Source organism: Ictalurus punctatus, chromosome 15 (assembly GCF_001660625.3).
Source record: "Ictalurus punctatus breed USDA103 chromosome 15, Coco_2.0, whole genome shotgun sequence".
NCBI lineage: Eukaryota > Metazoa > Chordata > Actinopteri > Siluriformes > Ictaluridae > Ictalurus > Ictalurus punctatus.
The window spans coordinates 17,475,925-17,500,195 of NC_030430.2; the positions used below are offsets into that span (position 1 = coordinate 17,475,925).

Here is a 24,271-nt window from a genome sequence, read left to right on the forward strand (position 1 = left end):
TGGAGGAACAGTGCAAAAATGAGCTATTTTTTTTTAATACTCTATACTGCCAGAAGTCACTGTGTTTCTGTCGTGTTTGTTTTTATTTATCCTAACAACCAATTGGGTACGATATGCTCCATACAAGCCCCAAAATGATTCATGATGTAGGAAATTGGGGGCTAAAACTGTGTAGTGTGCACTAAGCTTAATAGAGACAGAAGGACAGAACGAGATTAAACGAAATATCGACTCAAGACCTACTGGAGTGTGAATACGTAACTGATAAAATGTAAGTGGTCTTCATATAACCCAGCATTCCCCTGTTATACGAGCAACTTGATGCAACTAAACAAACTGGGGGGGGGGGGGAATTAAGGCGCTCATATTACAACCTCCTACGCAGTCTGCCTCAGAATGACCTTAAATATCGAGGCTGTATATAAAGGAGTGCTTAAATAGCTGCTCTGCGTATCTGCTATACTGAGGACTCTAACTGCTGTCCTGCTTAGCTCTTCCCTCTTCTAGCCATCATGTTGGCACCCGGCGGAGGCATGGCCAGTGGTGCCAGTCGCTCACTCCAGGAGTCCCCACACACTTTAATTGCTGTCAGGAGCCCCACTGCAAGATTATCCTCACACAGCCTGGCTCTTGCCTTTCCATTTCCCCCCACCACAAAGGCGTTAACACACTGATAAGTGGTGCCTAGCCTGACATGATCCCAATCAAACGTAACTGCTTAAGCTGTGAATAAAAAAAATGTAAAAAAAAAAGACATTTAATGCTACCATATAAATGTTTAAGCCCGATATAATAGATTGAAAAAATGAGTGCTACTTCCTGGTCTAAGGGGTGAGGGTATGGGGCCAGTTAAATCTCGTGTGGAGGTAGTTAACTGTTTTGAATTACAAACCCCCACTGGGATCCAAGCCTGCAAAAAGAAAATCGCTTCCTGCGAAACCGTACGAGAGGCGAGAGAGAGAGAAGCACACTGAGACAGTTGTCCAGGCGTTGTGAAGACTCTGCACAATGAATAGCAGATGTTCATTGTGAAGAAATCTCGATTCAAACTGCCTCCCACCTTTACGGGACTTTTTACGCGGCTGTCGGACCGTAAGCTGCAGAATTTGGCAGGGACGGTGTTTGGCCGACACATGACCCAGCACGGAACTCTGGATTTGGTGGGGTTAAAGGGAGGAGGAGAGGAGAGGAAAGGGCAGACAGCTGGACTGCTCTACAGACTACACACACACACACACACACACACACATTACACACAGACCGCTGGAGAGGAAGGACGTACTAAAAAGATGGAAAATCTTCCTCACGTCTGCAGTTTGAGATTAGTAGGACTCCTCTTTTCTGCCTTTATGTCAGCCAGTGAGAAAAGAATTCTCAGGGATCAACGGCAGTTGAGAGATAAATGCATCAAGCTCAAAGTTTTATAAACTTTTACATTTGAAATTATTAAATATATACATCTCCACATGTCTTACGGTATTAGTCAATAGTAGACAAATTGAGAAGTTTTTATAAAAAAATAAAATAAATTTAATAAGTAAAAAGGGAAAATAAATGTATTCTACAGTCGCTTCAGAAAGTATTTAGATCTTCACTTTGACCATGTTAGACAGGTTAAACTGTAAAAAGAATTAGATCCTTTTATTCCTCCATCAATCTGCAAAAAATCCACCAGAGTGAAATGCTTATATTGTGTTTTTTCCTTCCTGGCTTGGAAATGTATTAAATATAACATCTGAATGACCACATTTACAAAAGCATTCAGAGCCATTACTCAGTACTTTGTTGATGCACACTGAGCTTGATGCTACAAGCTGGACACACGTGGATTTGACTATCTCCTATTTCACGCTGCAGACCTTCAAGTTCAGGCTGGATGGGGAACATCACAGTACCACTACTTCAGGTCTCTACAGAGATTTATGGCTAGACCACGCAAAGACATTCACAGACTTGTCCTGAAGCCACTCCTGTCCTGTCTTGCCTGTGCATTTTGGGTTACTGTCATGCTAGAAGCTGAACCTTTGCTCCAGGCTGAGGTTCTGATTGCCCTTGAGCAGGTTTTCCCTCAAGGATATCTCTGCACTTTGATCCTTTCTGATCCTTTCTCCTGATCCTGACAAGTCTCTCAGTCCCTGCTGCTGAAAAACATCAGGTGATGAGCGATGCCTGATTTCCTCCAGATGCAGCACTTGGCATTCAGAGCTCAATCTTGGTTTTACCATCTGACCATAGAATCATGGCCCAATTCCCCTTTAGGTGCATTTTGGCAAACTCCAAGTAAACTAACGTGTGCTTTTTACCGAAGCGTCTGTCTGCCCCACCTCCCTAAAGGCCAGATGGGGGAGTGCTGAGGGATCTGCCAGGTTCACTCATTTCTACACAAGAACTTTATGTTCTTGGTCATCATCCTGAATAAAGCCCTTTTATCCTGTTCAGTTTGGCTGGATGATCAGACCCAAGAAGTGTTTCAGTGGCTCAGACTTACTTCCAGCCATTTCGAAGGCACGTTTATAAAGTCAAAATTGGTGTTTCACGGTCATAAAATGACTGATACTTTTGTAAACTAGAACATGTATTGCAATTTAACAATGGACAAACAGACTAAGCAATGAACTTTCCCCATATTGCCACCAGTTTCATTTTTGGAGCTGCTGTTCACTTAGATTTATAGATGCAAATTTACAGAAACAAAGACACAAGCTATAGTCTATCAGCTGAGCTAGTACTTAAACAAGTAGAACTGCGCCAACGGCATTGATGTGGATGCCTCCAACGCCAACAAGTCTAGTCCTTCTTGTTACTAATTTCTATGCCTGAAATACCCTTAAAATATACTTCAAACAGGAAGGAAGCTATAGAAGAAAAACTACTTCAGACATCTGACCTTGACTCTGTTTGGATCAATTCCAAAGTCTAATCTAAGGGGGCTTTCACACTGGCAGTTTAGTCTGAAATGGAGCACGGTTTGCCTGAAAAATTGCGAATGTGAAAGCGCACCTGCCTGTAGGAGGCGGTCTGAGTTCGGTTGCACTGGGAACTGTGCTAGGATTCCTGTGAATGTGAACGCGACTCGTACTCGGGTCCACAGTTGCTCAGCAAGTAAAGTAACCTGTGCATGTGTTTTGGCTGATGACATCATCATTAGTTTCCAAAATTATAATAGCACCAAAATAATAATGATAAAAAAACAACGCGTTTGTGATGACGTAAGACGAACGCAAATGCACGACAGAATCGGGTGAGTATGAATCCAAAGCAGCGCCGGGGGAACAATCGCACTTGGATTTGGAATGCAGAAAATGTGCCCAGTGTGAAAATCACCCAAGTTCACCTGCTGGTTACAGTGAGAATTCCATATAAATCCTACAAACATTCAAACTCTCACTACAAGAACCTCGAACAGCTGCACAGACAACCCGAAAACATAACGCCTCCACCACCAAAAACCTACATTAAAAAGCGTACTACTAGTATATAATAATGATTCTTACCTGGATTTGACCTAGATTTTTATGTCATATATATATATATATATATATATATATATATATATATATATATATATATATATATATATATATATATATATATATATAAACAGTTTGAAGGGCCCTTTTTTAAGTAAATGATTTATCACAACCTTACAAACAGCTGGCTTAAGAATGAACTGCAGTCTTGTGGCTTGTTCTTTGCTTTGACAGGCACCGTCAGCAGTGGGACGTTACACAGACAAACGTGCTCATCCAACTCATGTCCAATTAACAGAATTGACCACAGATGAACTTTAATCAAATTCAAACTTCTCAAGAATGATTACTGGAAATAGGAAACATCAGCGCTCTATTTTGAGTGCCAGCGCAAAGGGTCTGAATAATTATGGAAATGAAATTATGGAAAATATTATTTAAAAAAAAAAAACCCTTGGTAAGTCCTGTTTATGCTTATTCATTAGAATATTTTAATTTTTTTTAGCAGACTGAGAAGGGAAAAAATGTATTTAATCCATTTTACAGTATGGCTGTAATGCAACAAAGTGAGGGGAAAAAATTAAGGGGTTTGAATACTTTCTATATGGACCCCCCTTCTCTCTCTCACTCTCCCTCACTCCATGACCTACCAACTGCTAAACTTCTCATTCTATACCCCAGAAAATGGCAAGCTCCATAAGCTCGCATTCCCAATTTTCTCTGAATTGTATTGTTAACCGTATTATAAAAGTTGATGCAGTCCTGGTGCACAGAATAGATCCAAATCGCCACCACACTACTTAGGTCTAGAGCCACAACTGACCCAGGGTCCTCTCGGGACTGACACAGTAAAAGACACAGGAACAGAGCAAGGCTGTACATGTGAAACTCGCCGTATATGTACAGCAGAGTGAGTTAAGACTTGCCCTAACACCTGTGGAAATCAATTCATGCGATTGTCTCACGTCTATCACCGGTGTGTGCATCAGCGTCTGAAACTTGTGTGTGAAAGTGCAGTGTCCTTGAACAAAGCCCTTAACCCCCAGCTGCTCTGCCATCTCTCCCATAGGAGAAGTAGGGGTGTGTTAACTGGCTGCGCTGATCTGATGTAGAAAAAGAAAGAAAGAAAAAAAAACCAACATGATGAAATTGAAAAATATTACCTTTACGCTTTTGCATGAGTTCACCACTGTCTGAATCGCTGTCTGACTCGAAGAGACCCTTGAACTCCTTCTTGTCTTCATTTTTCTCTTGAATCCTTCTCCGCTTGATTTCAGGGAGGTTCAAGTCTTCCATCTACGGAAATAAAAAAAAAAATGGTTTAAAATGACATATTTAGAGAAGCTTGTAGAAAACTTTAGAACTGGTAACATTAAAAGCACAGTTAGGCAGCACTTATGTCATGGATTCTTTTTTCCCCCCACATTAAGCTTAATGCTTGATCAAAATAATTGCATCTGGATTGGAATAGTTCTTCCAATAACAGCTTTTTCTTTCCACATTTGACGTCTAGACCTTAATATATCTTAAAGGAAACAATGTCTTGTGCAACTTCAGATGCCGATAATCACTAGTCATCTTTCTAGTTTGCACACCCCCTAACATTGACAATTGGTATAAGTTATAGCGATTCTCAAATACTTCCACCAGGTTCAATAAATCAGGAATAAAACACAACTTGTATATCATTATAGGAAAAATAATCAATGATAGGGTGGTGTGAAGTTCAATTGCTTTCCAATAAGAGCTATGTGTTATTCCATTTCCCCCATGGCAATTTGCCAATGATTATTTTTGGTTTATTAAACGAATATGTTCATATACAGAATGAGCTGTTACTACACAAATTATAACATACACGAACAAGTGCACTAATATAAACCTATGCTTTATCAATCAAATTCAAGAACAGATACAACAGCACTACGGTATAAAGTTTTTTATTTAAATGTATCCCTTTAAGGAACGAATACTGATCCACTTATTAAAAAAAAAAAAAAAAAAAGATGAAATCTGAGAGTGCTCATCTGTGTCTATGTGTGTGTGTAGCTTTTCAGAAGTGCTATGATGGAGGTGGCGGCAGGCAGCTCCAGTGGCATGAGGAGGAGAGGGAGGGGGGAGTAATCAGATCCGGGTGTGGGGGCTCTGGATCAAAGCCTGGGCCGCAGCCCTGAGCACTCTAATACTCTTCCTGCATCCCTCGCTCTCCCCATCCGAGCCTCCTCCGCCAATCTGCCGCTTCCCGACGCCAACACTCCGCCTGGTGTCATCTCCATTATCGCCTTATGGACACGCTCCAAGTCCAGCACACACACTCTCTCTCTCACACTCACACACACAGGCAGGAGGTGGTGTGTGTTACATTAAACTGCTGCTATACTTGGAAGGTAAGGTTACTGTATCTGTGTTTCCTGTGGGACTTGAATCTTTCTCTTCATCTGACATATAAATAAATTTAAGAACAGCTGATATTGTGCCTTTTTCCACACATGACGGAGTTAGACCAACAGCAGACCTGCCAGAAGCCATGATGCTTCAAACTGGTGCGTGATCATACACTATCTAGTACTTATGCTACGGTTTTAGTAACACTTACTCTCTCTTTGCCCGAGATCTCTAGTTGAATCTCCTTATCTCGTAATTTCCTCCACTGGCTGTAGTACCTGGTGAGAGGAGTTCCTTCTTCTGCGATCTGCTTCTCCCATGCCACCTGCCACATAAAATACACATACAGTGCTGTGAAAAAGAATTGCCCCCTTCTGATTTAATTACATATTGATGTCACATTGAATTGTTTCATAGCTTTAGACAAAGATGGAAAAAACAAAACAAAAGACCAGGAATTGTCAACTGGTAGACCAAGGTCTAGATGTGGAAGTATTTCACCACATCAAACCGAGCACTCATTTAAAAAAAAAAAAAAAACTAAAAAAACCCCCAATGTAAATAAATAAATAAATAAATAAATAAATATATATTTAAAAAATACGAGTTCAGAGACTCAAGTTTTTAAAAACACGAAACAGCTTGGATTCTGCGGCTGAAAGCAGCTCATCAAGCCAGAGATTAGTTACAGAGAGAGGTCAGAAAGGGAAGTTTTCATACTTTCAGAGATTCCCCCCACCCCCTTTAACCCTTTCTGTTCTGATTAGTGAAGCGAGGACATGACTTGTCCAGCAAAGTGTACAAGGTTGTTATTTTAATACAGGCAATCGGATATAAAGCCGTGACAAAGAAAGACCCTGTACATTTACATGCAGATATACAGGTTGCTCACTTCAACTTCTGATCCAGCCCTTTGAAAGGAAGGACTTTTTTGTAACAGGATTTTCATACATTTTAGTTCGCCAACTATTTTGTTTAGGACTAAAGTTATCCAGCACCCATATCAGCCATGCGAAAAGGTAACGGCCCACTTAAACTTAAATGGTTGTATCAGCAATAATCACACACTGTTATAGAAGACCTGAGCTCAGCTCAATCTTCACTGCAGAACTTCTACTTCGATCTCTAACAGGTTGAAGTCAGGATTCGGAAAATACCTCTCCAAAACCCTTTTATTTCCATTTATCCATATGGACTTGCTTTTGTGTTTTGGATCGTCTCGCTTGCAACAGAGAGAGATGACCAGATATTCCCTTACACGTTTGTGTGTGAAATTCCTGCAAGCTTTCCAGGTCCTGAGGCAGCTACCATCAACACCATGTTTTACCCATTTGTGTAACGTTCCTACTGTGAAATTCAATTTGCTTTTTTGCCAGACCCACGTCATCCAAAACGTCCACTTGTGACTCATCTGTCATTTGAATGTTATTTTAAAAGGCTTGGGGAGCATTTGTGAAACAAGCATTGATGTTTTTCTTGGTTACCAATCGTTTCCGCGATACTACTCTCCCATGAACCCCATTTTGGCCCACGCATTTCTTTTAGTATGGTGTCATGAGCGCTGACTTTAGCTGAAGCTACGGGGGCCTGCAGTTCTTTGCATGTTCTTCTGGGATCTTTTGCGATTTCCTGGATGAATTGTTGCTGGTTCCTCGGGAGAAATTTTGGCAGGCTGACCACTTCTGGGAAGATTCTCTACAGTTCCTAGTGTCCTCTGTTTGGAGATAATGGCCCACTGTGCTATATTGGAGTCTCAGAATATTAGAATACCTGTGTAACCCTGTCCAGAATTTGTATTTTAACCATTGTTTTTGCCAAAATATCTTGTGGAATGTACTTTAACTATCTAAGGCACAATTAATTTTGGTTAGTTGAGTAAGCACGGGGACAATTACTTTTTCCACATGGGTCATATTATGCATACCTTTGTTCCTTAAATTAAAACGTGTCAGGTTCTTTTGGGTAATAATAAATTACCCAATACTGTATGCCCTTTTAGATACAAAAGCAAATCATTTTTCATAGCACTTTAAAAAAAAATAAAAAAATTCCAAACATACTAGAAAAGCAACTTTCTTTAAATTTAATGCAAATAAAGATGGATATGACCCATGGTTTGGGGGAAAACAGGAGGAAATATAATGCATACCAACACTGGTGTTATCATCTAATTTAAATTCAAACAGATACATTTCAATGTGACTTGACCTTGATTATTCTCAAAGCTATAAAAGAAGATAGTACGATTGAATGGAATAGTGGGGGAAAAAAGTAATAAGGGTGTGGGGTTGTAGAGAGGAGCCAGACCAGAAGATTTCTCTCAGCCTACCTTTAAAGGTCTTTGTGGAAGATATTGATCAGGTCAAATAAGATTTTCTAACCTCCAAATTCAATAGGCCCTAATAGATCTCGGCTTCCGTCATCAGTTATCGAAACTTATTTATTACAATTTGCGGGTGGTTTGTAGGGCAGTGAAAAATGAATAGAACATGATAAAGAGCGCAATATCCTTCTGTATTTTAAAAAAAAAAAAACCCCAAAAACAACCCACCAAAAGAAGTGTAGAGCCTGAAAAAAAAACCAATCTTCTTGAACTGAGTATTAAATTACAAAAAACTACAAGGAAATGGACACCACTATTTCTCAATCAATTATAAAGAACTACAATGACACTTTCGTACAAAAACAATAGCACTGTTCAGAACGCTAGAATAAATAAGGCCATGGGAGTTGTTGTCCAGCAGGAGGAGTGGTACAAGCAGGGAAGGAGGGTTGGGAAGATGGCCTTAATTAAATTTCAGCTGTTTGCTGGACAGATCACCAGGGCAGCGTGCCAGGCAGACGTCCTGTTACAGTGGCGCAGAGAAGGTTGGCTTGCCAGTCCAGCTACTGAAGGACATCGCTCCTGCCGCCCAGAGCCGGCGACAGACGCACCCGGCGCGGTGCCACGCTGTCTGCCAGCACAGAGCTGCCGCACCCCCTCCACTCGCCTCCAGAGTCTTCTACATTACAGCGGGGGAGGGCGAAAGAGAAACACACACACACAGAGAGAGAGAGAGAGAGAGAGAGAGAGAGAGAGAGAGAGAGAGAGAGAGAGAGAGAGAGAGAGAGCGCTAGACACCCCACCCCATCTCTCCTTCATTTCACTCTTAAACGGTCTTAAATATTTATCAGGCCTGAGAGCAGCTCCAGCCAGGAACAGGGAGGGGGGGAAAGTGGGATGGGGCGAGCTCCGGCAGGGTGACAGATGAGAGCGGAGATGAAGATGGATGCGGCGTGGAGCTCGTCCTGGAAAGGAAACGGCTCCTCGATTCTCTCCTCGCACCATCAGCGCTCCGTTGCTCCCTCCCTCTGTCTCGGTCTCTTCCCAAAACCACTCCTGCTGCCATTACCCGGTCAGTGCATACACACAGCACACACGTGACTCTAAATAGAGCAACAATCCGGGCAGCTGCCAGATGAAGTGTTTGATAGCTACTATACTTCCTGTTCACTCCTCCTCACTGAGAGAAATGCTGTTAGTAAGTGTTCCCAACCCATCGCCACCTCCACACTAATATGTGCTACAGATTTAGGCTTATTCTCAGCTGTTGCAGTTCCAGTCAGTGGCCACGTGCGAGACCGGATATGGCCGTAGGGCCTGAATGTGCAAACACGAACACAGACATATACACTCGCACAGTCCTCCGGGAGAGCCTGCGGGTGGGTCTGACCAGCTGACACCTGTATATGATGGAGAAGCTCAGTGAGGCTGTTGTGGGTGGGTGGTGTGGATTGGAGCGAGCAGTGGGAACTCCAGCATGTTTTCACTAGTAAAACAGGCCCGTCTCTGTCTCAATCTGGACATATGGAGCACAAGCGTCTGTCCACAAAACGTGTTCCGAGCCAACAGAGAAAATGCCTTATAGAGGATGATATTAACACTGCGCAGATATAAAGCATAGCCGTATTATGACAACACTGATATCGTAGGACTGAGCAATATGGCAAAAATATATACAACGATATTTGAAAGCATTTCTAACATTGTGACTAGGCTTGGGATGTTTCCCCTGTCTACGATTAATCGGATTATACAACAGTGTTTAACGATTTATTCTTTTAAAAGCAACCGCCTAAAAAAATTAATAAATAAATAAAATAAATAAAAAAAGACAGTAAAAGTAGCATTTCCAAGTGGGGCTTGCTACAACCTTAGTCACTGGGGAGGCCTGTATGGTTTTGGTTGCGTTAGGCATGGTGGCAAGGAAGAGTGGTAATCCTATGGGTACCGGAGGAGGTGTGACAGGAAGCAATGCCATAGCAGGTCAACATCTACCTGTGCGATCAATGTCCACCATTTTACAGACACTATTGGTGGACAAGATAACAGCTGTGCAGACGGGAACTGCTTACTGGCAGTGGCAGCTGGATGGTGGATTTTTACATGCAGCAATGTGCAGTAAACATCAACAGTAACACAACAGTACATTTTTGTTATAACCCTTTACAAACACAGTTTATAGTTCATTTTATATTAATGAACTCAAAACAATCGCCATTTATCTACAGCATGTAAAACGGGGGACGGGGACGGGACTTCCAGGTGGCGTCGGTTAATATCGGAGAGTTTAAAACACAAATTATTCTTGATTCATATATTGATTGGCTCATCTCCCATTGTATCAGGGATACGACTGCTCTTTTGGTACATTTTAAAGTGATTACTTGTAGCAGTGTACTCTGATGTTAAATTGCAGCACTCTTAAGCTACATGCCTAAAGGATGCCTGGTCTGGTTATATAATTGATACAAGTGCGACTGAATAATGTGGTAGAGTGATACTGTATAGAGATAATTAGCTATATCGCACAAGCCTAGCTGTGTAGTTTAGTCATGCTGAGGTTTGCTAATAAACAGTGCTGCCACGTTAAAGTAAATTATTACAAGAAATTTAATAAATTAAGCAATTATTTAAAAACAAATTAACCGGCAACTAAACAGTCATCCATTTTCTCTACCTCTTATCCTACATAGGGTCGCGGGGAACCTGGAGCCTATCCCAGGGACCTCGGGTACAAGGCGGGGGCACCCTGGATGGGGTGCCAACCCATCACAGGGACAATTTAGAGATGTAAATCAGCCTACAGTGCAAGTCTTTGGACCGTGGGAGGAAACCGTAGTATCCGGAGAAAACCCACGAAGCATGGGGAGAACATGCAAACTCCACACACACACACACACACACACACACACACACACACACACACACACACACACACAGGAAGGAGACTGGAATCAAACCCCTAAACTCGGAGGTACGAGGCAAATGTGTTAACTGCTAAACCACCGTGTCCCCTTCCACAAATACTCATCGTAAAGAAAAGTATCAAGAGATTATTTATCGTGACATTGATGCGTGCTCCTCATATCCTCCAGCACTATTCCGTAATGAATAAAATAACAAGAAATGTGGTTGTAGGCAAATAATAGGAATGAGACAGAATATCATTGTGTCAAATACTACGATATAAAATACCGGTGAGAAATTTGCTGCTCATATCGTGTATTCCAATATTTCCATATAATATTCACTATGAGCACTACCTCGACTTACACACGAGTAAGCAGCACCAGAGGTCGTCACATACAGAGCACAAACTTTGCGAGTGGGAACTTCAATGCCTCGAAGCATGCTTACTTATTAGTCCAAAAAGATAGCTAATCAGAAGGAAGCGTTATGCCACGTGTTGGACACGAGGCTCACAGGACAAATCCGGCCTGCAGCCTCGATTCAATTGGCCTGAGTGAAGTTGGGAAAAAAATAAAAATACTGAAACGGTAATAAAAATAATATTAATAATAATAATACAGAAAAAAACTACTGCTCAAATATTTCCCCACTATGCAGATTTCACAGCAGATCTATAGCGTAGCCATTCAAAGGGAAGTTACCGGGAAGTACTGTACATACAATATGTGCACTGCCGTGTCTACTGCGGCTCACTTGACCACAATCTGTAACACGGACTCAATGTCAATACCTGTGCGCTGTGCTGGGTGTAACTCACACTCACGATTCGGTAGCACACCGTGTGTTGTGCTGCCAGTGGCATAACTGGAAACTAATTTCAGGGGGATGAGGAAAATATCTGCACATTTAAATTGGTAAGTGTGACGCACTTGTGCATTTAAGCTGGATGTCAGTCAACAGTAGAAGGGGTGATGACATGAATTTTCTATTTATTTTAATCATTTAAGGCATAATCTCCTGCCGAGAAATTTTCCCATATTATTAATAAAATAGATATATTAAAAAACAAGTTATCTGTGTCAGTATTGTCTCGTGAAGCCAGTATCGGGATAAGTCTCGTATCGTGGCATGCCTAGAAAATAACCAACCACAAAGTGGTGTGGTGCCATCCCAAAGTTAATTCTTTTCCTATAACGGCATATCCTGTTCTATTCTGTGTATACCACAGCAATATTTCCCATAATTACATTTTTTACTTATGAAGGTATGACACACACAATACTTTTTATCAGGTTATAGCTACACTTAATGTCGTGGAACATCCGCAAAATAAGAGAAATGGCAGAAAAACTTTACCTACGACAACGCGCTGACACTGGAGACTCCTTCCATAAACTTAAACATCTCCATACAGAAAGCATCACCATTATGAGTAACATCTGCCATACAAGTTCATTAAAACAAGCCTGTGATTTGCCTTATAGCCGGCACTACTGACACAGCTTCTATTACCCAACACCTTCTGACCAATAAGATTCAAGTTCTCAAATCTAATGGGCATTTAAACAACACTGCTGTGGTATAAATACTGGTACAACTTCAGCAAAACACCGTTTACATATGACTCTCATCAGTATTCTCGGAAAACTTTAATTTTGCCTCCTTTCATTTATTTTTAAAGAGATACATCAGGGTACATCATATAAATCGGGATGATATTTTTTGCAACCTCTACCTAAAAAAAAAAAATAGCGAAAGGCAGAGAAAAGCATCAACATCAAATGTGCACATGCTGTCTTTCTCTTCTTGTTTTTTTATTTTTCCTTTTCAATTCAAAAAAAAAAAAAAAAAAAGAAAGAAAGAAAGAAAGAAAAAAAGACAGCTAACCTCAGCGAATAGCTGGGTGGACGTGGTGAACTTGAAATATCATGTCTGCAGGTGTAAAAGACCAGACCAAACTAACCATTGTGCGTATTTAAAAAAAAAACATGTCAGTGTATACAGGGTCGATACTTAGAGGGGTGTGGTACAGTGTACTCGCTGTCTGGAAAGGCAAGAGGTCAGCGTGAATGTTTAATGGCCACAAACTGCTCGACGGCTTGATGAGCAAGCACACACGAGCACACTTACCACAGCAGTGGTGTCAGCTACGCCGAAAGCAGCCCTCTGTCTACGGCTTGTGATGTGACTGCAGTTCTCCTGTACCTTCTCCAGCAACTGGCGGATCTGCTTGCAGTAATTGGCCACTTTGCATTCCTTCAGAAAAGCTTTCAGCTGGATGGAGGGGGGAAAGGGAGCGAGAGGATGGCATGAAGAATCTGCATGTTCAGTTCATGATGTTTTAAGGCATTAGCTAAAACTGGAAAAACTAGAACCAAGTATAAATAAACCGAACGGATAAAATCAACATTATACATGATTTTGTATGATCATTATCCCGCTGCGACGGTATGCTGAAAAACAAATCTGACCGTAAGCACAGTCGTGTTCCAACAACAAAACGAAGGGATTAGCTAAAGCCAGCCTTTTGAAATACCTGCATGAATAATTACAGGCCAAAAGAATAAATATTCAGGGCTTGACTTTTAACAGTGCTTTGGAGGTCTGAGCTTTGGCCAAAGAACAGGATGTGGCCTGTGTGTGGTGTGTGCGTCTGTGAATGAGCGAGGAGTGGCCATGCTGCAGAAAGGAGCTGGAGTGCAGCCTGCTCTTGGAGTGTGTGAGGCCTGAAACTTGCTGGACTTGTGTGTATGTGGGTGTGAGAGGAGGACTATAGCCTGTGGTTGGGTGTCCCAGGCATGGCCTTCAGCACCTCTCAAACAGGATGTGGGCCTAACAGTCGTCATCATGATGAAAAGAACCAAAGGTATGGAGGAGGGAGGAGAAGGAGGAAAAAAGAAAGAGAGAAAGAAAAGAAAGAATGGCAAGCTAGACAAGCCACAATAGATGCCTGACCACCACTCACTCACTTATTTTCATAGACTTTGACTGGAGAAGTGTCTATAAAACAGAGCTCATAGTGAATGACTATACTTCTGTGTGTTATTGGAAATGAGAGGACAAAAACAACAACAACAACAACAAAAAAAACAACAACCAAAAAACAAAGAAAAGAGAAAGAATATGGTCGTAGTGTACCTGGATGATGGTGGGTAATGCAAGCTCAGGAAAGCCAATCGTGACTGCTTGGGTGTGGAAATACTCTAGTATGAGGTCATAGAGTTGCTCGATCAGTCCATCCTGGAATAAACACATTCATTACAGACATCAGTTTTAAAACTTTCATACCCAGTCATACTCTAGAAGTATTCATTACCATGGTGAATTTATATGCATGCTAACCTGTGAAAACCCTTACACATACAAACACCTATACATTCATGCAATTACCCAGTCAGCCAATCATGTGCCAGGAGCACAATGCATAAAATCATATCGATACAGCTCAAGAGCTTTAGTTACTGTTCACATCAAACATCAGAATGGGAAAATGGTTGCTGGTTCCAGACGGGCTGTTCTGAGTATTTCAGATATTTTCTTTTTCATATTGTTTTGGGATTTTCATGCACAGCAGTCTCTCGAGTTTACACAGAATGGTGCCAAAACACAAAAAACATCCAGCAGTTCTACAGGTTGAAATGTCTTCTTGACAGATCAGCGGAGCATGGTCAGACTGGTTCTAGCTGACGAAGGCTACAGTAATTCAAAACCCACTCTTAACAGGCTAAAAAAACCTGGACCAAACCCCTCCTAGATTTGAAAAAACAATGCCTAGTTTGTTGGGGGTGTGCCTTCCAGGAAGTACAGTTCAGCATACAGGACCTGAAACTGGGAGCCAGTTTGGCCTGCCCACTTCACCCAGTGAGGTTTAAACACAAAGACCTTGCTAATCCATAAAAATGTTTGTGCCTGGGGCTGGGTGTAAAGCCTTTGGCCAGACCTTCATTGTCTTTGCACGCATTCTTCCACTATGGAAAGTCCCTATGCTGACGGTTTGGTCAGGGAGGAGGGGAGTATTTTTAGTGATGCGACCCTACTCAGGGGCCAGATCCTGACGTGCAGCAGGGCTAATAATGGGATAATCCCTGCAGGTCGGGTGGCAATCCTCTTGGCAGAAGCCCAGTATGTACTGCTTTAGCTGCTGTGACGACATGTTCAGACTTTCATCAGATACAAGAGCCTCATACAGGTACAGGAGAAGTGCACAGACAGGAAAATAATCCATTTTCCTATATTTCTATTTCTACTTCTTAATGTGGCAGTGGTAGCTCAGTGGTCAAAATGACATTACATCCTACCCAGCAATAGATTCCTGTGCACTCTTACATTTCTGCTAAAAATGGTTGTTTTTGTATGCGTTTGTTTTCAGTTAAATAAACAAATGTGACGAATAGCAAAAATCCATGTTGATAATTTTTCATAAATGGACATTATCAGTTATTCAGACTTTTTTGTTTTTGTTCGCAGCACTATTTAGGTGTGTCAGCAGGTTTAAGCAGCCTTTAATGTAGAGAAAATGTGAGACCTCTCACCTTGAAGGCTTTCTCCTGCAGGTTGGTTTTGCTGAGTTTGAGAATCACAGCAAAGTTAATGGGTTTGACACTCATGCGGCCTGGCTTTTTATTGAAGTCTTCCTGCTGAAGGACCTGAGAACAAAATAAAACCAATTCATAAATTAAAAAGTTTAATTAAAAAACACAAGATGCAATAAAGCCAAAAATACACACAATACACAAATCACAAAACAGCATTATGGAAAAGTCAGAATATTTGGATAAAATTATAATGCCAGCTTGGATAAAATGCAAATGTATGCTGGTTTTATATTCAACAGTGATTGATACTGACTCAAAGAATGTATTCAGCAATATAAAGGTAATAGTATGATCAGTGTGTGCACAAAAACTGCATCAGATTTATAATCACACTAAACATTTTTCAACCGAATGTGCTAAAATATTAATGAGCCAATCATTTTAGACCATCAGCAGTAGTGCTACACTATGTTTTTATCATATACACAAGCAAAGGTGACAATCATGTCAGCCTGTAAAGCAGTGAACATCATAAAGATACAAAACTATCATTTTCATTAATTCTAATGTTTGATTCTTTATTCAACCAGAGCCTATATATAGAGCTCACACTTCAACAACTAGAAATCCATCCTCAAAGATGATTTGTTTTTCTAATTTAAGCTGCTTCAACACAGACCAAATTCTAAACGGCTTCCTATTTATTAAAAATGCTCACTACATAGCCACATCTGCAGTTCTCACATAGTGTCCCACTGACTCTAAGCAAGGCTGAGCCTGGTCAGTACCTGCATGGGAGACCTCCTGGGGAAAACGAAGGTTGCTGTTGGAAGTGGTATTAGGTAGACCAGTAGGGGGTGCTGACCCTGGGGTCTGTATGGGGCCTAATGCCCCAGTATAGTGACGGGGACACTAAACTGGAAAAACAGCACAGGATGAGACTTTAAACTGAGGTCCTGACTCTCTGTGGTCATTAAAAATCCCAGGACACTTATGGTAAAAGAGTAGGGAGTAGATAAAAATTCCTCCATTGGCCCTTATCCATCGGCCCCCTAATAATCCCTATCTCTGAATTAGCTACATCACTCTCCTCTCCACAAATAGCTGATGTGTGGTGGGCGTTCTGGCACACTATGGCTGACGTGTATCATCCAGGTGGATGCTACACACAAGTTATGGTTGAGGAGACCCCCCCAATTCTATGTAAAGCACTTTGAGTATCTACAAAAGCGCTATATAAATGTAAGGGATTATTACACAGGATATAACAATGACACCGTAGCCTCCAATATGTGCCTTCTGTGAATGTAACTATATACATTTAACTAGGCATTTTATAGTAAACTATTTGAAAAAAGTATGCCAAACACACCACATTTGTTTAAAGCCTTTTTTGTACATTAATGACACAGGACGTTAGGCTAAAAACCATATACAATCATTGCTTTTGACAAACCTACATCAAGCAACTGAAGTACACTTTTTTTTTTTAAATATACCAATTTAAATACACAACACAGTCCATACAGGATTTCGCAACAGTTTTCATGATTGTTGCAGTCAAAAAAAAAAAACGCATTATTTTGTCGCGGCTTTTTTCAAAATTTGAACTTTTTAGTGCTTTTCTTATTTGCAGAAAACTACTTGGATTGGTGAAATTGCAACTGCATGAAATTGTTTTGCATGGTCTTTCAAGGTGATGTTTGATGTTAAAGGAGACCTTGTAGCTGTACTTATGTTCGAGGAACGTGAATCGAAGCGGGCTCTGGCTGAATGTGCGTTATGATGATGTCACATGATGCGCCTTGGCCCAAATCTGTGGAAAATCTGTGGCGATTTTGGAGAAACTGCAAGCTCCTCTAAGTATTACGGAGTTCGACGCTCAATTGTGCGTTCATTTCTGCGATCGCAAAATCGTGAGATCCTGGCACGCAAGCGTTCGAAAGCATAAGCACATTCAAACAGGTTAATTGAGTTTATCGCAGTAGACGATCAACCCTTCTCCGCAGCGGAGAGCATGGGCTTTCAGCAACTGGAAAAACACCTTAAGCCTCGTTACACTACACAGATTCTGCGTTATTTCGCAGACGTCTAATTGCTTAAGGTATTAAAAACACAGAACCACTATTGGTATCTGTATCGGCAGACGTCACTGTTAAGTGATAGTATATTGGCATCGGCACAGAAATGTTGTACTGGTGCATCCCTAGTTTACGTCACACACTGTAGTACCACGTTATTGGATAGTGGGATCAGAAAACTTTTTACGAGTACAACACCCAATACCAGTATCGGCACCAGTGCCTACGTTTACATAGACAGCAGTAATCTAATTATTGACCTTATTCTGAATAAGACAATATTGTGATTAAGGTGTTTACATGACTCGCTTTTAGGATACTCCTTTCATGTTCAGGTTTTACATGTTATAGATCACAGCTCAATTAATGGTACACGTCATTACGTCACGCTGTCTGGCAAACCATCCAGAATTTCACGTATTAACATACAGTTGGTCTTCGTTATGGTACCGTATACAGTATTGGCTGTTTTTATTTTTACGAAAGCTTCAAGTGCAGTTAATTATTTCTCATGCTATACGTCCTAATAGACGACTGCTTGAAGCCGTGGGCTGCTTCCCAAACCACGTACTTGCCTACTATATAGTAGCCGAGATTCATGTATTTCGCCTACTATACACACACACACACACACACACACACGTGTATGTATATACACACACACATTGTTTTTCTACAATCCAAGCCTCAACATGATCTGTACAAGTACAGAATACCTACAGAACTTTAACACCATAGTCTGGAGTTCTGATAATTATAAACTTCCCACTGGAAAAACCTGTTCAACTGGTCACTCCCAGCCTTAACTGCCGCTCTGAAACTCAAGTCAAGAAAGCAGAAGCCAGTTCTCTGAACATTAGCTTTTTGTACCGGGAATCAACCCCGGGTGTAAATTCCGTTAAATCTTTAAGCCGCCAGTACTTGTGTGTTAAATTTACCCAACTGCACCTGCATGCCAGAAACAAAAACGTGTGCAAATTCATTGCATGCAGAGTGCAATATATCTGTCAATTTTTCACCAAGTAGGAAATTAAAGCAGAATGTCCACAGGGAAATGAGAGCTGCATTGTGGTTTAGTCTATTAGGAACACAGGACGCAGCAGATTATATTATTTCTCCATCTGGGGATTAATAAAGTATTATCTTATCGTATCTTATCTTATTAATGTTCAATTGTCTTTTAAAGCGTGCTTCCATATGGGTTCTGGAAATATCCTGAACAAGAACTACAGTCACTGGACATTATTTTTACACCACAAATCATTATAAAAATGCGGCGTGAAATGGTAAAGTCATTCCAGCTTGTGTTGAACCAATCAGCGGTGTTCAGTACAACAAACACCATGCCATTATTTCCTGTAGTGCCTGCTCTTAAGCAGCAGCACAAATGATTCCTGGAAGTACAGTATAGCTCAGGAACTTAAACCGGCTTTGATTCCTCCGGTATCCATCTATCTGAAACAGTAGCTGAGGGGGAACTGAACCATTAGATATCACCATTGTGAAAAATGTAGGCCACAGTAAACTCCCAACCAAGATGATTGCAAGGCATGGCAATCCTGCTGGCCAGATCTGAAGCCGGGAAGCTGCTGTCACTGATTACCTAATCCCACATCGAGACATAAGTAACCCAATGAACTTGACTGATTTCCAAGATAAAAGCTGTTGCTATTATGAATCTCAGAATCAGTACAGGATGAGTCATCCATCCATCTATCTTCTATACCGCTTATCCTTTTCAGGGTCACGGGGAACCTGGAGCCTAGCACAAGGCGGGGTACACCCCGGACAGGGCACAATCACATACACACTCACACACAAATTCATACACTACGGACACTTTAGACATGCCAATCAGCCTACCATGCATGACTTTGGGAGAGGAAACCCCCGCAGCACTGGGAGAACATGCAAACTCCGCACACACAGGGCCTCGGCGGGAATCAAACCCCTGACCCTGGAGGTGTGAGGCGAACGTGCTAACCACTTAGCCACTGTGCGCTACCTTAGAATGAGTCATTTATATGTGAAATCAGCAATAGTCTCTGAGAATGCTGCCTTTAAAGCGATAGTTTACCCCAAAATGAAAATTCTGTCATCAATTACTCACCCTCATGTCGTCCCAAACACATAATACTTTCGTTCATGTATGCAACACAAATGAAGACATTTTTAATGAAACCTTGAAGATTTCGGTCCCTCTGTTTACAGTCCAAGTAACCAAAACATTCAGGCTCGAAAAAGTTCATAAAGGTATAGTAAAATTAATCCATGTGTCTCCAGTCGTTTAATCCCAATTATATGAAGTGATACGAATGCTTTGTGTGCACAAAAAAACTCAAATGAATTCTTTATTCACAAAATATCTTCACTTCCGCATAGGTCTCCTTTGAGCACTTACGAGAGAAAAACGACGCATGCACAAGGGTTTTTTTTTTTTTTTTTTGTCGAGAGCAGGGGGAAAAAAAATGCAAGTCCTCCTCTATGTCGAAATCTGCAGACATCTTTGTTATAAAGATTGTTCTATGTGACTCAGTTTGTGCACAGCATTCCTCTTCCTCTGCTGTAAACAGTGCAGCGCTTCCGGGTCCCGTTGTATCATGAGAACGCTAGAGCGGACACAGAGGAAGACCCCTCTCGACAAAAAAAATAAATAAAATAATTCGATACAATACGAATGTGCCGTGGTTCTCTCGTGAACGCGCATCAGGGATCTATGCAGAAGTAAAGATATTCTGACTTCCTTTTTTTTTTTTTTTTTTTGCAGAAAATTGGGAGTCACATGGATTACTTTTACAATGCCTCTATAAACTTTTTGGAGCTTCAAAGTTTTGGTTACATGGACTGTAAATGGAGGGAAAGAAATCTCCCAGGTTTCACTAAAAATGGTCTTCATTCATGTTCTGAAGATGAACGGAAGACTTAAGGGTTTGGAAAAGGCATGAGGGCAAGTAATTGATTAGAATATTCATTTTTCGGTAAACTATCCCTTTACGTAGAGAGGAACAAACGGGTAACCAAAAAAAAATAATAATAATGCAGGTAATAAAACTGAAATTCCACTAAATGCATTGCAGAGATGGACAAATCATTAAGTCATGCACCCAGGACAAGCATATTTCATGTCCAGGCTTTTTATTTATAGTTTCCTGGAGGACAAGGGTTTTTGTCTGGTTGTTGAACCCCCAACTTGGTTAGTGGCGTTTACAAAAACAAGAGCTTTATTTGGTGTGCATGTTAAAACTTAATACGCTTCACTCAATGTTGTAACTACAGTGCGTCGGCTGAGGTGCGTGTGGAGACAGCGACGAAACTGAGCAAACTAACTTTCAGCACAAAGCGGTCATATAATAAGCCTTCTACTTCCTTCAGACAGACAGTCATCTCATGGTTAAACGTGTTTGCAGAAAATGAAGATGCTATCCAGTGCGATGCGAGAACCAAATGCCACATCCCAGCCCAAAACTTTGGTTAGCTTCTCGCTGACATATTTTGAGGTCACAAACACAATGTGCTACATTAGAAAAAAAAAAAAGAGCATAATAATAATAATAATAATAATATATTAATTTCCACTTGCTTGCATTAATGTCTCATATGCACTTAATAGATCACAATATACCATTATGTATTGCGTTAGTGATCACACTGAGCCTAGTCAGTTTCCGGGCAACCAAAACACAGCACATTTGAGGTTTTACTTGTACGGCAGGCTGGCTAATAAATGTATAAATTATTCACCCCTTCATTGCATGTGACCGATATTTATATTTTATATAAATTTATATGTTATATAAATCACATTATGTGCAATGGGACTTTCAAGGTAAATCTGACTACTGTTTAAAAACGTCAAGTGTGTAATTGTGAAAACACAGACAGTTGAGAGGGCTATGGAAGGTCACTTAGTGCTAGAGGGGTGTGTGTGTGTGTGTGTGTGTGTGTGTGTGTGTGTGTGTGTGTGTGTGTGTGTGTGTGTGTGTGAGAGAGAGAGAGAGAGTGTGTGTGCGCAAGCTCAGGGATGGCCGGCCTGTACAAACATCGGATGTGGTGTCGGCATGCGGGACACAAGAGGAAGTGGTGGCACATGGTCCCAACCTGATACGCTCAGAGGCCAATACAACAGGAAGTACCGAATGATAGCACGCACACACATACAACAAAACTACGATGGAGAGGGGGAGGAGGAAAGCAAGAAAACGCAAAAAAGACTCTGAGTATTAGACACAGCGAGTGAGTACGCAAGAGGAAGGAATAGGGCTCTGCGAGAGGCTGAGAGAGTGACAGGGGAAGGACAGAGACGGTGCTTCTTCTGCAATCTGCATCTCTAATAAAAGCAAGTGGCTACATCTCTTTTTACAGAGAGAGCAAAAACAGGAAGTGCAGGCAGTGCGTCACAAATAAACACAGGGAGCAGAAAGAGGGTCGCCTCAGGCAAAGAGGATGTGATGTGCAGAGCGAGGTTAGAGCTGTGCATGAACCACAGACCTCTCTCTCTCTTTCTCTCTCTCACACACACACACACACACACACCCCCACCCACCCTCCCCCCCTGCAATGACCACCCCCCCCCCCTTTCCTCGGCCCTCTTTCTTCCGCTGGTTGCGGCTGCTGTCGCCTCCACGCTTCTATTCTCACAGCAGCTGTCACCGCAGGGGCCCATGCCAGCTTCATATACACACACACACACACGCACACGCACGCACGACGGTTTGTGACCTCCGCTCCTCCTGATAACAAAGATATCCAACGCACACAGGCGCTTGGACAAACACTCGTGCGCTAACTAAACACTCCGTCCTCTCTATCTTTCATCTCTCACTACGGTGAATGCTGTCGACTGTTTAACCGGCTTTTCCACTCACCCTGTTTGTGTGCGCATTTGTGTGTCATGGCCTTCTTTCCATACAAAAGCCTCTCTAACACACATACTTCCCTTATACTTCAAACTGACTTTTTTTTTTGGAGTCGTTTTCTATCACTTTGACCAGTACTGTACAGCTAGAAAGTGGGAGGGGAAAAAAAAACAACTAATAAAACAAAAAAATGTGGACTGCAGGTGAGCATTCAGGAACAGGAACAGCTTCCAGCATCCCACACAGTTCTTAGGGCTTTTATTAGAAACCAGCAGGACACAGGAGCACCATGGTGACAAAAGCCACGGAGTTTACATGTTCACACATCCCATGCAAACCCACACACACACGCTGGTATCGAGTAGAGTGAAACCTGAGCCACAGCAGTGTGCTGGAACAGCACGGGAGTGACGTGTGAAACGGCTGCACACCTGCCTGGATCAACCTAAAATAAAGAAGAGTTAATGAGCCGTATCCTACTCTTACCTCCAGCAGGAAGGGCAGCACGGGCACAAAGGTCTTGGTGCTGCTGGAAAGCAGGATAAGCGCTCTGACGCAATGCAGCCGCAACGGGTAATACCGGGAGATGGGCACCAACCTAAACACCAAACACACGTACACCATTAATCAAAAAATACAAAAAAACCAAAAAAACAGTGGCTGCAGCTTTAAATAAAGGAGAATTATTTAACTTTTTATACAGGCTCAGATGCAATAATACAGCAACCCAACTGCAATCTTATTGCCTCGACCATTTTTCACATCAGTATTATAAATGAAGAGAAGGTACAGAGAATGTTAGGCCAGAAAAGTAAAACAAACTCCAGACTATGTACCAATGAATCATTGGGCAAATCGGATGTCAGTACCTCCTAAAAAAGCCAGACAACACTGCCACCTGGTGGTGATTCTGTCAACATCACTATTACTAAAGAAGTCAGATTTAACTGAGATTGTTGTAAATAAAGTTGCATTGCACTTAGAAATTGAATCTTTTTTTTCTTTTGTTACACGAAAGGTGTTATTACTACTACAAAAGGTGCAAACATTCACTGAAGCTCAGGAAGGCATCACAATACATTAAGAGCAGGGGGGTGCAAACTTTTGAACAAGATGATCAATATAAATTATTTTGTTTAAAGAATTTATTTTTTCTCATTTAGTACCCAGAAGACAAAATAATTTACACCGATCATCATGTACAAAAGTTTACACCCCCCTGCTCTTAATGTATTGTGATAAGCATCACAGAACATCCAGAAACTTGAGGTGTATGGGCTACAACAACAGAAGACATCATATCTGGTTCGGATTCTGTCAGCCAAGAACTAGAATCTGAGGCTACAGCAGGCACAGGATCACCGAAAGCGTATAGACTGGAAAAAGACGAGGTGATGTCCTTCCAGTCTTCAACTGCCCAGTTTCAGGGAGTCCTGTGTCCGCTGCAGCGTTAGAAAACCAGTGTAGCGAGTGCACGGAATAATGAATAAATCTTGTACAGCCCGCTTACTTGATGCAGCCGACGATGACCTGGCACAGGGGGTAGATTAGGGGCTCGAGCACCTCACTGGGGTAGATTATGCTTAGCACTCGACACCACAGATGCAAGCAGTGCACGTACTGCCAGTTATACACAGACTGGTATGTCTCCTGCACACACACAAAAACCATTACAAACAAATGGATTTCAATAACTGTATCTGAGCATACT

At 41.6% G+C, this 24,271-nt stretch overlaps 1 protein-coding gene across 2 annotated transcripts in view; it reads right to left on the reverse strand.

Moving 5' to 3' along the window:
- The window catches only part of noc2l (NOC2-like nucleolar associated transcriptional repressor), a 42,260-nt gene that overhangs the window by 3,316 nt on the left and 14,673 nt on the right, over window positions 1-24,271 (reverse strand). For both annotated transcript variants that reach the window (XR_006983717.2, XM_017487597.2), the window contains exons 11-17: window positions 24,071-24,210; window positions 23,047-23,158; window positions 15,621-15,734; window positions 14,227-14,328; window positions 13,219-13,362; window positions 6,067-6,180; window positions 4,634-4,766 (exon numbers count right to left, since the gene is read on the reverse strand). Coding sequence is in view for 1 of the 2 variants with exons in the window: in XM_017487597.2 (XP_017343086.1) it covers window positions 4,634-4,766; window positions 6,067-6,180; window positions 13,219-13,362; window positions 14,227-14,328; window positions 15,621-15,734; window positions 23,047-23,158; window positions 24,071-24,210 (859 nt within the window). In the remaining variant the exon portion in view is untranslated. The remainder of the gene's footprint in view (window positions 1-4,633; window positions 4,767-6,066; window positions 6,181-13,218; window positions 13,363-14,226; window positions 14,329-15,620; window positions 15,735-23,046; window positions 23,159-24,070; window positions 24,211-24,271) is intronic.